This window comes from Pleurodeles waltl, chromosome 10 (assembly GCF_031143425.1).
Source record: "Pleurodeles waltl isolate 20211129_DDA chromosome 10, aPleWal1.hap1.20221129, whole genome shotgun sequence".
Taxonomy (NCBI): Eukaryota; Metazoa; Chordata; class Amphibia; order Caudata; family Salamandridae; genus Pleurodeles; species Pleurodeles waltl.
Genome location: NC_090449.1, coordinates 1012162557 through 1012177139, shown reverse-complemented (window position 1 = coordinate 1012177139; position 14583 = coordinate 1012162557). Strand labels below are relative to the sequence as shown.

At 41.2% G+C, this 14583-nt stretch overlaps 1 protein-coding gene across 2 annotated transcripts in view; it reads left to right on the top strand.

Moving 5' to 3' along the window:
• Positions 1 to 13796, top strand: part of LOC138262135 (prostatic acid phosphatase-like) — a 452521-nt gene extending 438725 nt beyond the window's left edge. For both annotated transcript variants that reach the window (XM_069211915.1, XM_069211914.1), the window contains exon 11: positions 10853 to 13796. In XM_069211915.1, the coding sequence (XP_069068016.1) occupies positions 10853 to 10965 (113 nt within the window). In that variant the 3' untranslated portion in view covers positions 10966 to 13796. The remainder of the gene's footprint in view (positions 1 to 10852) is intronic.
• Positions 13797 to 14583: the final 787 nt, after the last annotated feature.

Below are 14583 nucleotides of genomic sequence, written 5' to 3'. Positions count from 1 at the left end.
GACATTTCATTCAGTAACCCAAGAAACTTCTCAATCCACCAAAAACTCCTCATCACAACCTACCAGCCTAATCTTGCAAGTTAGGATATCATTATCCATCCACTTTGTTTACAGACAGCACCACAGCTCATGCCTCTTTATTTCATGATCCCTCTTGTTTCCCACACAACTAATGCGGCCCTTGTCCTCCTTTCTACCTCTGCCATGCTTCAGCCTACAGATTCTGGTGAAATAGCCACTGTTTACTATATTCTCAATTTACCAGTCTTCTCAAGCTCCAGGCACAATTTGAAGCACACTTTATGATTCTGGCAACATTGACAGCATTCCACAACTTCTTCAGTTTATCCTTTCTGCAGTTTACTCAAGTGTTGTTAAACTCCTTAACTTTTAACTACCAATATCCAACATTTTCCTCTTGCCCTCTGATGTAAAAAAAAAAATAGGGTCATCTTTTCTCAGCTTTGTGGTGCCTTTAACTCTTTCATGTCGATTTCTTGATGGTGAATACTTCATTAAAAGTAGTGTCTCCCAAAAGTAGCAATCTTATTTGAAACCTTTTACAGAATGATTCCCAACCTTGTGACTTCTGTGGACCCCCATTTTATTATTACTGGAACCCAGGGACCCCCTTTAATCATTATTGGAATCCGGACACCACCCACTGAGTCATTATTTAAAGCTGAGGACCTAATCTGTCAAGATTATTTAATTTTCTAAGCAGTCACGAACATCCCCGGACCACAGGTTGGGAACCACTGTCTTACAATATGTGTTTGCCATAAGCTTGTCTCTCACATCTTCATCAAAGAAAGATGCAAAAACCACAACTCATGGTAATAAAACCCAGAGTAATGATACATATACACAATTGCGTTTTTGCCCTACTACCCAGGGTAATGATACATATACACAGTTGCACTTTTGCCCTAGTACCATATACAGAATTAGGGCCAGATGTAGCAAAGCGTTTGCGAGTCTCAAACGGCGCAAAACGCAGTTTGCGAGTCGCAAGAGCCTCACCGGAATGCAGAAATGCATTTTGAGAGTCAGATCCGACTCGCAAAATGCATTTCCGACTCACAAATAGGAAGGGGTGTTCCCTTCCTATTTGCGACTCGCAATACCATGCAATTCCATTTGTGACCGCGAAAGCGGTCGCAATTGGAATCGCAGTTACCATCCACTTGAAGTGGATGGTAACCCAGTCGCAAACGGGAAGGGGTCCCCATGGGACCCCTTCCCCTTTGTGACTGGACATAAAAATATTTTTTCAGAGCAGGCAGTGGTCCAAGGGACCACTACCTGCCCTGAAAAAATCCAAAACAAAAGGTTTCTTTTTTTTTTCCTAAGTGCAGCTCGTTTTCCTTTAAGGAAAACGGGCTACACTTTGAAAAAAAAACTGCTTTATTTAAAAGCAGTCACGGACATGGTGGTCTGCTGTCTCCAGCAGGCCACCATCCCCGTGAGTGCCCAGACTCGCTATGGCGTCGCAAATTGCGACCCACCTCATTAATATTCATGAGGTGGGTCTTTGCGACCCCATAGCGAGTCGCAGAAGGTGTCTGAGACACCTTTCTGCATTTGGTTTTGCGAGTTGCAATTTGCGAGTCGCTATGACTCGCAAATTGCAAGTCTCAAAACTATACTTACCTACATCTGGCCCTTAGTGTCTTTCTATGGCCATGTTATTTCTCAACAAGCGATTCTCTAAGTTGACTATTGCCTCCTAAAATGTGCACTGGTTCCCTTCCAGTAATGAGTCATCTTCTGCTTCAGGATCTTAGTGTTTAATTAACCCTCAGATCCTACACCTCCTAACGGAGTGCCTCTCTCTGTAGTTCACTAGTAAATTGTTGTTGCAGAATAGGCTCCAGTATTCTAGGCCACTGACTGTCAGATGCTTGACTACGCCTTCTCATCCAAAGTCTATGGCATGGACACAGAGATGTTAGAGTTCCCCTTTCACTTCATTTCTACCACACTGCTGTTCCAGAATGGCTCTGTAACATTTCCACTACCATTTCTAGTGTCTGATACAGTGGCTGTTCACTATTAAGGGTCCAAGCATTTCTGGATCTTATTCTATCTCCATGGAATTTCTATGGCAGCTTCTTTCTTTCATTTACTGCTACAATCATCACTGTTGTTCCGGCCATATATCTTAAGTTAGCAGCCTACAGTTTTTGCCTAAAAGGGTTTTACTGCCAGGACAGCATGTACAGTTCTTGCAGGATCTACATCTGAGGATTGTTGATGCTTGTAGAAGTTGCATCAGACCCGGCCAAAGTTTGTTTGAGTGACTCTCAAATAGTGTAGGTATGACAGCACTTTTACGTATATAACAAATGAAGGTAGATGGGGTGTACATATATTCATATGTATTACTTTTACAGATAGTATTGATAATGAATGTTTCCACCCTCCACTTATGGGGGTCTGAGGTTCATGAGAATTGTGATGGGTCATTTATTCAGTCTTATGTCAGCAGTAGGCTTGGCACATCACAGGTTCGCCTCCGTTCTGTTAGAAGCTGGCCATACAAGGGTGGCCATTGTCTCCCTGGTGTCCTTTTCTCAGTTATGACCCTGTGGTTTGCCAAAACATGCAGAAGTGGGATTGATGAAGGCCTTCTAACTATGGTACTCCACAGGTACAGTTCAAGCAGTTTCTCAACTGAAGTAGAGGAAGGTTCCCTGGAGAGCATATGAAAGGAAACTCAGACCAATACTTGCATTTTCATACACAAGTAAAAGGACCCGGCTGCCTTCTGTTCATGACTGTCATTCTTCATCATGTTATCTAGAGGTTTTGCACCACCAAAAGGGGTTCCATCTTGATGCATGTTGTCAGGCCAATTTTCTGGTTGGCTAATCCTCAAAGAGTAAGGACTGTGATGAGGGAGACAGGAGGTGGAAAAGGTTTGAATAGTTACCAGTAATTTTCATTACGCCACACTGTGGTCTTCCATGTCCCAGGCCTGGTTTCCGCCTGCCCATCATGTCCATAGGCCCTTCTAGCATGCATGAGGAGTTTGGTGGTAACAGCAGAAGGAGCCAGGACAAAAGCTATGTGTAGAAGAATTGTGAAGTGAGAATCTTCTTGAAATAGTCCTTATTTACTGTGTCCCAGCTGAGCTGGGATAACTGGACTTAGAACACTGTTTTGCAGACTGAACTAGAGAATACAAAATTGAGATTTTGTGGATGTTAGCTACACAATTTTCCTCATCAATTGGGTTGTATGCAGCCTATTCAGTTCAAACATTACTAATACTTCTAAGCCCTGTTCTCTGAAATACAGCCAAGTACAGAGTGCCCTGCAAGTTTGGAAATTAGTGTTCTTCAAATGTATGAGCTTTTGTGTAGTTCACCTCTTCCATTTGGACAGCATCATAGCTCTTTAAGAGTCTATGCACCTTTTCAGTATTGTTCTGAAATTTCCTTTGAGCTTTTGTGTTTGGTTAGTAAAGATTGGTTTGGGCAGTGTTGGTTAATAATGGTTCCTCTGAGTTAATGTGAAAATTAAAATGTGTCAGAATGAAGGGTCCTTTATAATGTACCATGACTGTGGACACATTTGACGATGCACTTTCTCCTTTAATTCCTTCCACCCTAGGCTCTCACTGCTCTCTAGACTGACACTACTAGCCAATGATATAACTGAGATGCTGAATTGTAAAGGTGCGGTATGTTCAAAAGATACTTGGTTGCCACAAGGGATATGCATTTGGTTTAAAATGGTAACATTTCGGCGGGGAGAGCCCTTTCTAAACTAACTAGGAGCTGGTAGGATGGAGGTATTGCCCTACTGGACATTCAGAAATATTACTGGGGGGCCCTATGAGTGATGGTTAATGACTGGGCCTTTATGGCCCAGGCTGGACCGCCATTACAAATGGACAGATACATGATGAATGACTGGGGGCACCTGTCGGCACTACATCGGAGACAGTCTGAGGTAATCTCTTTCTTGAAATGAGGAAGAAAGGCTTCTGGAAACAGTAGTAGATTCTTTTGATGTATTTATTCTCCAAGAAATAAACCAAAGAACTCCAGCCTCTCCTCCAAGCTGCTCAGCTCGTCTTCAACTGAAAACTCACACATTCCAGAATTTCTAATGTCTGGAGCAGCATGGGGGGAAGTGGAGCATACCAATAACAATATAACATTATAGCAATAAAATAAACTTAAAAATAAACAAGGAGAACCCACATAAGTAATAATAGTAACTAAAAATGTGAAATATACTACACTACCTCCCTTTTCACAACAAGGAAAACAAAAACAAAAGAATATATATTAATAGTTCATCTTAACTTAACCACTTTATTTAAATTCCAAATACGCCCATCATCGACCTTTATCGCTCCTCGGAAAACTTTAACAACTTTAAAAATGTTACTATAATGAGACTGTCCGCCTCCTGTTTTCCCCGGTAGTTTAATTTTAACAAAATCCCCCACATCAACTAGTACCTCCTTCACAGACTTTCGCAAGTCATAAATGCGTTTTCTTTCTTTTTGACAGTGCACATTTTTTTCAACAGCAATCTTCTTTTGCAACTCACAAACAAGTTCTTTTTGAGTATATTTTTTCATCCAGGGAGGATCCAACCTATTATGAGGAAAACGTTTCTTGAACAAAACAAACGGAGATTGTCCAGTGCTTGAATGAGGAGTAAAACGATAATCCTCAACTTTACGTCTAACCATACTCACCCAATCTCCACCTTATTGTTTAGCTAATTGAACAGTTTCTTCTAAAGTCCGGTTGAATCGTTCTACCATACCATTAGTTTCTGGATGGTAGAGTGCACACCTCTTACGTACAATACCTCTTGAGTTTAAAAAGTCACACATTAACCGCAACGTGAATTGAACCCCATTGTCAGACACAATACATTTCGGGATACCTTCTCTACCAAACACTTCTGATAAAAATCGGATAACAATAGATGAGATAACTTCATGTGTGATCAATACCTCTGGCCACCGTGACAATACGTCCATGACATATTTTGAAGATGTACCAGAACCTATTGGACCCATTATATCAATGGAGATTTCCTCCCACATTTCATTAGGAATTTCTTTCAAAAACCTTGGTTGAGTTCTAAGTTTCAGACTTTTATCTGCAACTCTACACTCCACACACTCACGTATTCTTCTCTCAATCTCTAGATCCATTCCGGGCCACCAATATACGCATCTCATTCTTTCCTTGGTTTTGCAAATTCCCTGATGACCCTCATGCTCAATATCCATCAAACGTCCACGCACACTTTTAGAAGGTATTAATCTACTACCCCTCACAACCAGATAATTGCAAACAGAAAGCTCATGCCAAATTTTCCTAAACTGTTCACCATACCTATCCTTATTACACAGAGTCCTGCCAGCAGACAGCATACTTTCGATGTTTTTCAATTCTTCATCATTGTCTAGCTCTAATTTCCACTCATCTTCAGAAACACAACCATCAGTAATATTGCAAACTTTCACCTCCTCATCCACCCACCAAGACTCCTCATGTTCGTTCTCATCTAAATTTCTCACCCTCATTCTAGATAAACAATCTGCAGTCCTGTTGTCACACCCAGGCACATACTTAACTGTGAAATGAAAATCTTGCAGACCCACTATCCATTTACATATCCGAGATGAAATATTATCCAATCCTTTCCTCTCAAACACTTCACGTAAAGGGTTATGATCTGTATGCACTTCAAACCGAGTTCCCCAAAGAAACTGCTTGAATTTTTTTATGCCCCAGAATATTGCCAAAGCTTCCTTTTCTATAGTGGAATACTTGCTCTCCGCCCCACGCAGACTGCGTGAGGCAAAAGCAATATTGTTGACCTTGTCATTGTCTACCTGTTTCAGAACACAACCTAAACCCTTCTCAGAGGCGTCTACAGTAAGGTAACAAGGTGAACCAGGACGGAAACTACTGGGGGATTGAGCACTGGATAAAGCTTGTTTTAAGTCTTCAAACTCAGTTTGACAATCAGCATCCCAGACAAAATCAACACCTTTCTTGAGCAGGTTCCTTATGGAAGAGCTTCTTTTGGCAAAATCAGGAATGAATTTAGCATAAAACTCTGACATCCCCAAAAAGGCTTGAACATCATTTTTACATTCTGGAGCAACTAGATTTACAATAGTCATTACTAATTACTGTTTAGGTTTAACACCGTCCCTTGAAATGATGTGACCTAAATATGAAATTTCTGTTTTGAAAAATCTGCACTTATTACCTTTCAGTGTAATACCACATGACTAAAATATTCTGAGTACCTTTCTGACTAATTCTTTATGCAATATAAACGTTTCTGAAAAAATTAAGACATCATCTTGAAAAGAATTTACGCCCTCAATGCCCCCCAAAATATCATCCATTAGTCTTTGAGAAACGGAAGCTGCAGAACACAAACCAAAAGGCATTCTGTTGAACATGAAAACACCAAATGGTGTAATGATGGAAGTAAGAGGTTTGGACTCATCACACAACTGTACCTGGTGGTAAGCCGAACTGAGATCAAGGGTGGTGAAGAATTTAGCGTTTCCTAGGGAACCAACCATCTCTGATATATTTGGCAGAGGAAATCTGTCTTCAACAACAGCCAAGTTAAGGTTTTTCAAGTCCACGCACAATCTAATTTCCCCTGAAGGCTTCGTAGCAACCACAATGGGAGCAATCCATTCTGCCGCCTCCACCTTCTCAGTTATGCCTTGAGATAACAACCTCTGAAGTTCCACCTTAACCTTATCTCGAACACTAAAAGGAATGTTTCTAACTTTACAAATTTTGGGAATGACATTATCCTTCAAAACAATACGGTGTTTATACCCTTTGATGCAACCCACTTCATTATTGAAAATACAGGGAAATTCTCTCATCAAATCATCACTAACATTAGTTATTTCCTGAACCTGCACCTAAGGATCCGAATTAGGATTCAACAGGATTCCCAATAACTTCTAATGGGGCCAACTTAATATTGTGTCTCCTACAACAGGAACATAAACTTTGCCCACAATTCTGTTTCCTTTGAAGTTAATGTTCGCATTGAAATAACCCTTTAGCTCAATGGGCTTGCCGCCATAACCAAATGGTGTAACATCTGGATCATGTAATGTAACTTTACCCAAGAAATACTTAACATAATCAGATTCTGAAACAAGAGTCAATTTCGCTCCAGAATCCATCATCATAGATATGTCTACACCACCCACCTCCACAATATCTGAAGGATACACACATTGATGATCAGAAATGCAATTGACGTCATTAACTATTTGAAGAACAAAACTGTGCTCTCCCTCCTCCAGGTCGGTACATTCAATTTCATTAACTTTAACATTTTTCTTTCCCATGGCCCTACAACATTTAGCAAAGTGTCCCTTTTTTCCACACTTGTTGCAAACAGCATTAAGAGCAGGACACATTTTGTTGTTAGCTAAATGTGATGGTGAATTACACCTGAAACAAAGTAATTTTCCCTTCACAGTGGTGTTTTGCGTCACTTTAGATTTAGCATCCAAACTATGCACTGTGGAATCTGTTTTCTTAGATTTCCTTACATCTTCGATACAAGACTCAGAATGTTTAATCTGTTTTGCTACAAACAAGACTTCTTCCAGCGTAGGATCTCCTTTAGACCACAAAGCTTCTCTTACTTTGTCACTCTTACATTCTAGCATGAATTGATCCCGAATGCGTTCGTCCAAGTTGTCTCCGAATGTACACTGTGCCGCTAATTTCCGTAAATTGGTAATAAAGTCTTCAATAGACTCCGAGTCACCTTGTTTACACTTCCCAAAATAAAATCGTTGAAGAATAATCGAAATCTTTGGTAAGTAATGTCTGTCCAATTTAAGTAACATTAGTTCAAATTAATTTAAGGAGGAGTCGCCATCCGCACCGTCAGGGTGAGTAATGTGCTGTAGAAGCGAAGTTTTTCTTTCAGCTGATAAATTACTTCCACAAACTCGTATTTAAGTGAGAAAGACTTTTTTCCATTTGTTCGAGGGAATAGGTGGATCACCTGGTATAGAAAGAAAAAATGGTGGAGGCGAAATGTTCTGCATTCTTGATGAGAAAGGATGACAGCTGAGAAAAAGAAGAAAAAAAAATATATATATATGAGCACCAGTACCTTTACGTCACCAAGATAAAAAAAAAATAATGGTGAATAAAATGTATGGTAGAGATTTGTTTCAAACAACAAAAGGCTTGAAATACCTAAAAAAATTTGTAGAAAATGAGTCTGAAAATGCCCAAACAAGTTTCATTTCATTCGAAGATTTGTCCATTCAAAATCCATTGAAGTTTGAAAGCGCAGAGTTAAACCAAATGTACTCGGCGCGAGTATAAAACAATTATGATCTTACACATCAAACTCCATTACCATTAAGCTTTCTGGCACCGCGCAGATAAATAATAGCACGAGCGTGCCATGAGAGAAAGCTTTCACATTAAGGAGTTTGAATTTGACACCGCGCAGATAAATAAATAGCGCGTGCGTGTGTCAGGAAAGAAAGCTTCAGGTTGTTGCTTGGAGACGCGGCAGGAAGAGCTCGAGGAAAGTGTTGCTACGGCAACCAAAACACTCGAGTCAAACTGTGGCAAGAAAGGCACGGATTCATAGTAAAAAAAACAGTAGCAGTAAAAAAAATAAGAAACGTTGTAGCAGTGAAGAAAAAAAAAAGTCACAAGGATCAAAGGGGTAGAAAAAAATATTACCTTTGAAGGTGACAAGAAGTACGAAGAGTTGGAGTTCCAGGATCAGAAGGTGTTCAGCTCGTCACCAAAAATGAGGTAATCTCTTTCTTGAAATGAAGAAAAAAGGCTTCTGGAAACAGTAGTAGATTCTTTTGATGTATTTATTCTCCAAGAAATAAACCAAAGAACTCCAGCCTCTGCTCCAAGCTGCTCAGCTCGTCTTCAACTGACAACTCACACATTCCAGAATTTCTAATGTCTGGAGCAGCATGGGGGGAAGTGGAGCATACCAATAACAATATAACATTATAGCAATAAAATAAACTTAAAAATAAACAAGGAGAACCAAATAACATAACTAATAATAATAACTAAAAATGTGAAATATACTACACAGTCTTTAACAGATATGCCTCCACACACCAAAGCGGTGATTAAGCTGTGGAAGGAAGTGACTAAATCTCTAGGTTGGGGGAACTAACTCACACAGATGACCCCGTTCTGGGATACGGCACTGTTGAAGACATTGGAGAGTCTGCAGGGATTCAACACATGGATCTTAATACGCATCTCCACAGTTGTAGACCTTTGGTTGGGGGTAGACGGGATTCTCCTCTTGGAACTGAAGAAAGTTTGTAAGTCGACAGACAGAGAAACCTACAGATACCTGCAGGTCAGCCATACAGCCACCAGACTGAAAGATGAAGAACTGTTGAATCCCCCCCACTGGAATATTGAGTGCTGCGGGACCCTATGCATAAAAAAGCCATATCCCTGACATACAAAATGATTGAAAATCATGCCTGACACCCTCTGCAAGCTATGGGCATGATGGAAGGGGGAAATAGGAGAATTTGAAGATGGGGAACGGGAGGAAGAATTGAGGGCCACTATATAGTTACCAATAAAATCAGGGTTCAGAATAGTTCAGTTCCGGAAATTGCATCACCCTACTACCCTAAAACAACCTTAATGAAAATGGAGAGAGCTACATTCAGCCTGTGTCTATGGGTATGTGGGCAGGAAGGAAATGTTTTCCATATTTTATGGTCTTGTCCGGAGACCCAGACATTTTGGACATAACTCACTAGATGAATGGAACACTCTGGGGGAACAGGCTTAAACAAAGAGGCAAAACAATATGTTTTAAATGTATGGAGAGACTCAGAGGCCCCAAGATATTGGAAAATATGGACAATTGTGGGTCTGTGTACAGCCAAGAGGAACATCGCCCAATTATGGGGGACGCGGACCACACCAGACATTGGAACCTTCAAAAATAAAGATATGGATTGGTGAGCACTTGCCGAAAAAGTAACATGAAGCAGAGGCTGCCCCAAAAAGTGGAAGAAAATCTGGACTGGATGGGGTTACCCTCCAGAATATAGCCAACGATGTTATGGAGACAGGATGATATTTTGGCACCCGAGAACGAACCACGGAGGTGGGAGACTAACCCTGGGAGTAGGTGGATCTGAGAGGGGGGAGCAGCTGGATGGCAAGTATACTTATTGATGCAACATTTGATATCCGTGGCAGTGGAGATGTGATTCATTGTTGTATTATCTTCAATAAAAAGATGTTTCAAATGGTAACATTCCCTTTGCGTATGCCTGGAGGTTTGCCTGATTCAATGGGTTAGGCACTTTTTCACCTGCTCCCAGTGCTTCCTGCATAGGAATAAGGCACATCAGTTACTCTTTACATTTGTCTTCCAACCTGGAAAAGGGCCTCCATGCAGAAATCCAGGCACCCAGAGATCTTTATTGATCTGTCTGCTTTCCTTTTAATGCAAGACGTTTGAGAACACAGCTGGAAGTAAGTCAAATAAAACACATGATAGTGACAGACAAACAGTAATTTACCAGGAGAAAATTAGGACGTGAAAGGATGAGAAGATAATAGCTGGCCTAAGATTCTGCCTGGGTCAGTTTGTTTCATAGTCTGCAGAAAGAAAATGTTGGCAGCCATGCATTAAGAAAGTTTGATATTTGTTTCTATAAAGATAATATGATGAACTATCCATTTGCTTTTTCTAAGTGCCCAATAACCTACATATATTCTCAGACCATACTGAACATTCAGACACAACTACTTCCTGAGTTGCATTGTATTTTTGATTTCAGGTACAATCACAGGTTTGGCTGTTGCTGCAAGCTTGATGGGACTCATTAACATCATACTGTTGTTCATCCTATGCTGTCGCAAGAGTCCCCGAAATGCCTTTCAAGACGTTTGACAGCAACAGCATGAAAATGTGGTATGAAACCTCAGAAGGGAAACTACATCGCTTCATCTTTGAAGGGACATAGTGAGCTTCTTGAAGTATCTCAGGATGGATGTATAAGGACCCTCTGATGGATTGTTATGAGCACTTTGTGGCAACCTTTGACTTGGCTGTAATCGCCCAATGTACTCTGCACAAAAAACTAATCTCAATTCATTTTTAATTTCATCTTAATTTGGCATTCTTTCTATGAAAAACAACCACTGACTTCGAGAAAGACCTGTTTCTACTCTGTCCAGCGTAGTGTGTCTGGGCGACTTTCTTGTACAGTGCTCCCATTTTATCCCTTTCCTTATGCACCAATTTCATGCAATGATGATTTTTAGCTTAGTGAACTGATTTTTCACTGGACGATGCATTACAAGTAACAGACTCTTGCTTTTCTACTTTCGGGGAAACCTAACAATAAGTTGGGGTACGTCTCTATGCTATCAGGGCTCCACTCACTTGAGCCCCATCACTGTGAGACCCAAGCCTGAGTTAAAATTAAAGAAAGTTTTAAAAATGCCCGAAAACCCAGCATTGATCTCAACATAGGGGGACTTGCTGTGCCCTAAACACAGAGTCCAGCGGACGTGCCCAGGTAATCAGTGTCCATCAGCGGATGACTGGACACTTAACAACCAGTAAGGACCCGGCACCAAATCCTCACTGACAAATGTAACTGAAGGCTTCTTGGAAGATTGCAATATCCAAAGACTTAAGGACTAAACCTATAACTATCAGCATTATGAACGCACTACGAGGCCTTTGGAAAGCACTATGAGGCCATTGGAAGAATGCATGCAGTGCTGCACAAAAACTAGACTAAAATAAAATTAACATAGCAGACAAAAGTAGTTTTGAACCGCATATCACAAATAAAATAATTATATGCTGAGTAACCCAATGTTTCATTCACAAAAAAAGACACTTTCTCCTGGCAATCACCATCAGACCCACGGTCCTCTTCTGGCCATCATTAATGATTTTCTCCGTGGCATGACTGACGAGAAGATGTAAGTCCTGGGATATATACAATGAGATCTTCTTCTCTATGCTGCTTTTATATATTTCTGGTGCACGACAAGAACTATTCTTAAAGAATAAATGTATGTTTCATACCTTGTTCAGAAAATAGTACACAAATATCCTGGTATTTACCAGAAAAATCTCAATTTTGTTTGCAAGTTTGATCCTATTGTACAAATGGCCAGCCATTTATTTTATACAAACGTTTTGCACAATTAAAATGTTTTATTGAATCTGACCGGTGTGCTTAAAATATAGAATAATTTTGAGTTTATCATTGCCTACACAATGAGAATCTGAGGGGCTTTGTATTTATTTACTTATGTATTCATTTGTTCATTAATAAATTAATAATGGTAAATCCTCAGAAAATATAACAGGGAATTACTTCAAATTGTATTAAAAGTATGATCTAGGACCTGACGTGTACAAGTAATTTCCTTGGGTTTGCGCAAGACTTCTTGCCCTGTTGGTACTACAGAAATGAGCTAGTGACCACTTTCAGTAATACTGAGTTCTCTACCAAGTTAATTCTCTAATGTGCCCCTCATAGAAAGCATGCATAACAGGGCTAAGGGTCTTCTACCAAAGGCAGGTGAAAGGATTCTGCCAGTGCAGCTACCAACAGCTGCATGTTGTCCCCTGAGGAGGTGGGCCTTGCAGATCAACCCCAAGGCAGGATGATCTCTTGCTCCCTTGTCAGAGGCCACGTGGCTTGAAAATGCATTCAGTACAAACACCTTGCCCTGAGTGTTCATTTTAAAACTGGTGCAGAGTTGTTAATATGGGGTTTGATGTATGTATATCACCTTCTTTGCAACAGCCAGGATTAACCTAGCACTCCTATAGTGTTAATGCTGCAGTCTTTAGATCCGTGTTTCCGGCCAATGTTGTGTAACCATAAATGTAAAAGAGGATTACAAAAATAGGTAAATTCAGAGGGACTCCACAAAGGAGATGGCATCAACTAGTAATTCTTCAGCAGGTGCTTTTGGATACATAAGGTGAGCAAGCACAAAAAAATGCTCTGACATTTTGAATATTTCCTTCCATCTAAAAAAGAGTGATTTATGGTGTATATTAATTTTGGTCAATATTAAGTCAAATTCCATTACTAAAGTACTATTTCTGAATGCAATCAGCAGATCAACGAAAGTAATTGCTCTATTTACACCTGGTAGATAAAATCAATTTACACATACACAGTTGTACTCTATGATCGTGTACCAATAAGCAAGTGTTACTTGCAAGCACGGGACTGGAAGTAAGACGAACAACACATAGTTTATCTTGTGAGTTTGTGAGGGTGAACTTTGTTTCTTATTTATGCTTATAAAATTGCTTGAAGTCATACTTGGGCTAACATAACCGAAGATGTACTGTCTTCCATTTTGAAATGATGCTGTATCACACCACGTGATCACTGAAAATACAAGTGTCACACTAGAAGACTGTGAGCATTCCCAGAGGCTTCCAAGCATGCTATACTTAAACAAGGGCACCTGAGCTGTCTCAGACTATCGTTCATACAATCTGTCAATTATAATGCTTGAATAAACTGCAAGAGCTCAATGCAATAATATGACAAGAGAATACTCAAATGTATTTTGTAGTAAAATGTTTCTTCTTGCTTTTTCCTCATTGGTGCATATCCTGAGAGCCATGAATACGCATAGTAATGTATAAAATCCTTTAACTAAAGTCCTATAAAAGGACATACTTTTCCTCTGTAATAAAAAAACTCTATTGTGCCTCTTTGTAAGGCAAATCTATGCTGGGTTTTGCATTGAAGTTTACTGAGCTCTTTGTACCTTTGATCTGTATTCTTTATTGTGAACCATTCTTATGATAGATATAGGGGGTCATTCTGACCCCGGCGGTCTTAGACCGCCGGGGCCAGGGTCGACGGGAGCACCGCCGACAGGCCGGCGGTGCCCCGCAGGGCATTCTGACCGCGGCGGTAAAGCCGCGGTCAGACCGGCAACACTGGCGGTCTCCCGCCAGTGTCCCGCCGCCCTATTGAATCCTCCAAGGCGGCGCAGCTAGCTGCGCCGCCGAGGGGATTCCGACCCCCCCTACCGCCATCCAGTTCCCGGCGGTCCGCCCGCCGGGAACCGGATGGCGGTAGGGGGGGTCGCGGGGCCCCTGGGGGCCCCTGCAGTGCCCATGCCACTGGCATGGGCACTGCAGGGGCCCCCGTAAGAGGGCCCCTACAAGTATTTCACTGTCTGCTTGGCAGACAGTGAAATACGCGACGGGTGCAACAGCACCCGTCGCACCTTCCCACTCCGCCGGCTCGATTACGAGCCGGCATCCTCGTGGGAAGGGAGTTTTTCCCTGGGCTGGCGGGCGGTCTTTTGGCGACCGCCCGCCAGCCCAGGGAAAAACTTAGAATACCCTCCGCGGTCTTTCGACCGCGGAGCGGTATTTCGGAGGGGGAAGTCTGGCGGGCGGCCTCCGCCGCCCCCCAGACTTAGAATGACCCCCATAATGTATTAATACTTTTTTATATAAACTCCTTAAAAATCTTGATCCATGTCTGTCATTCTCACTGAGAAT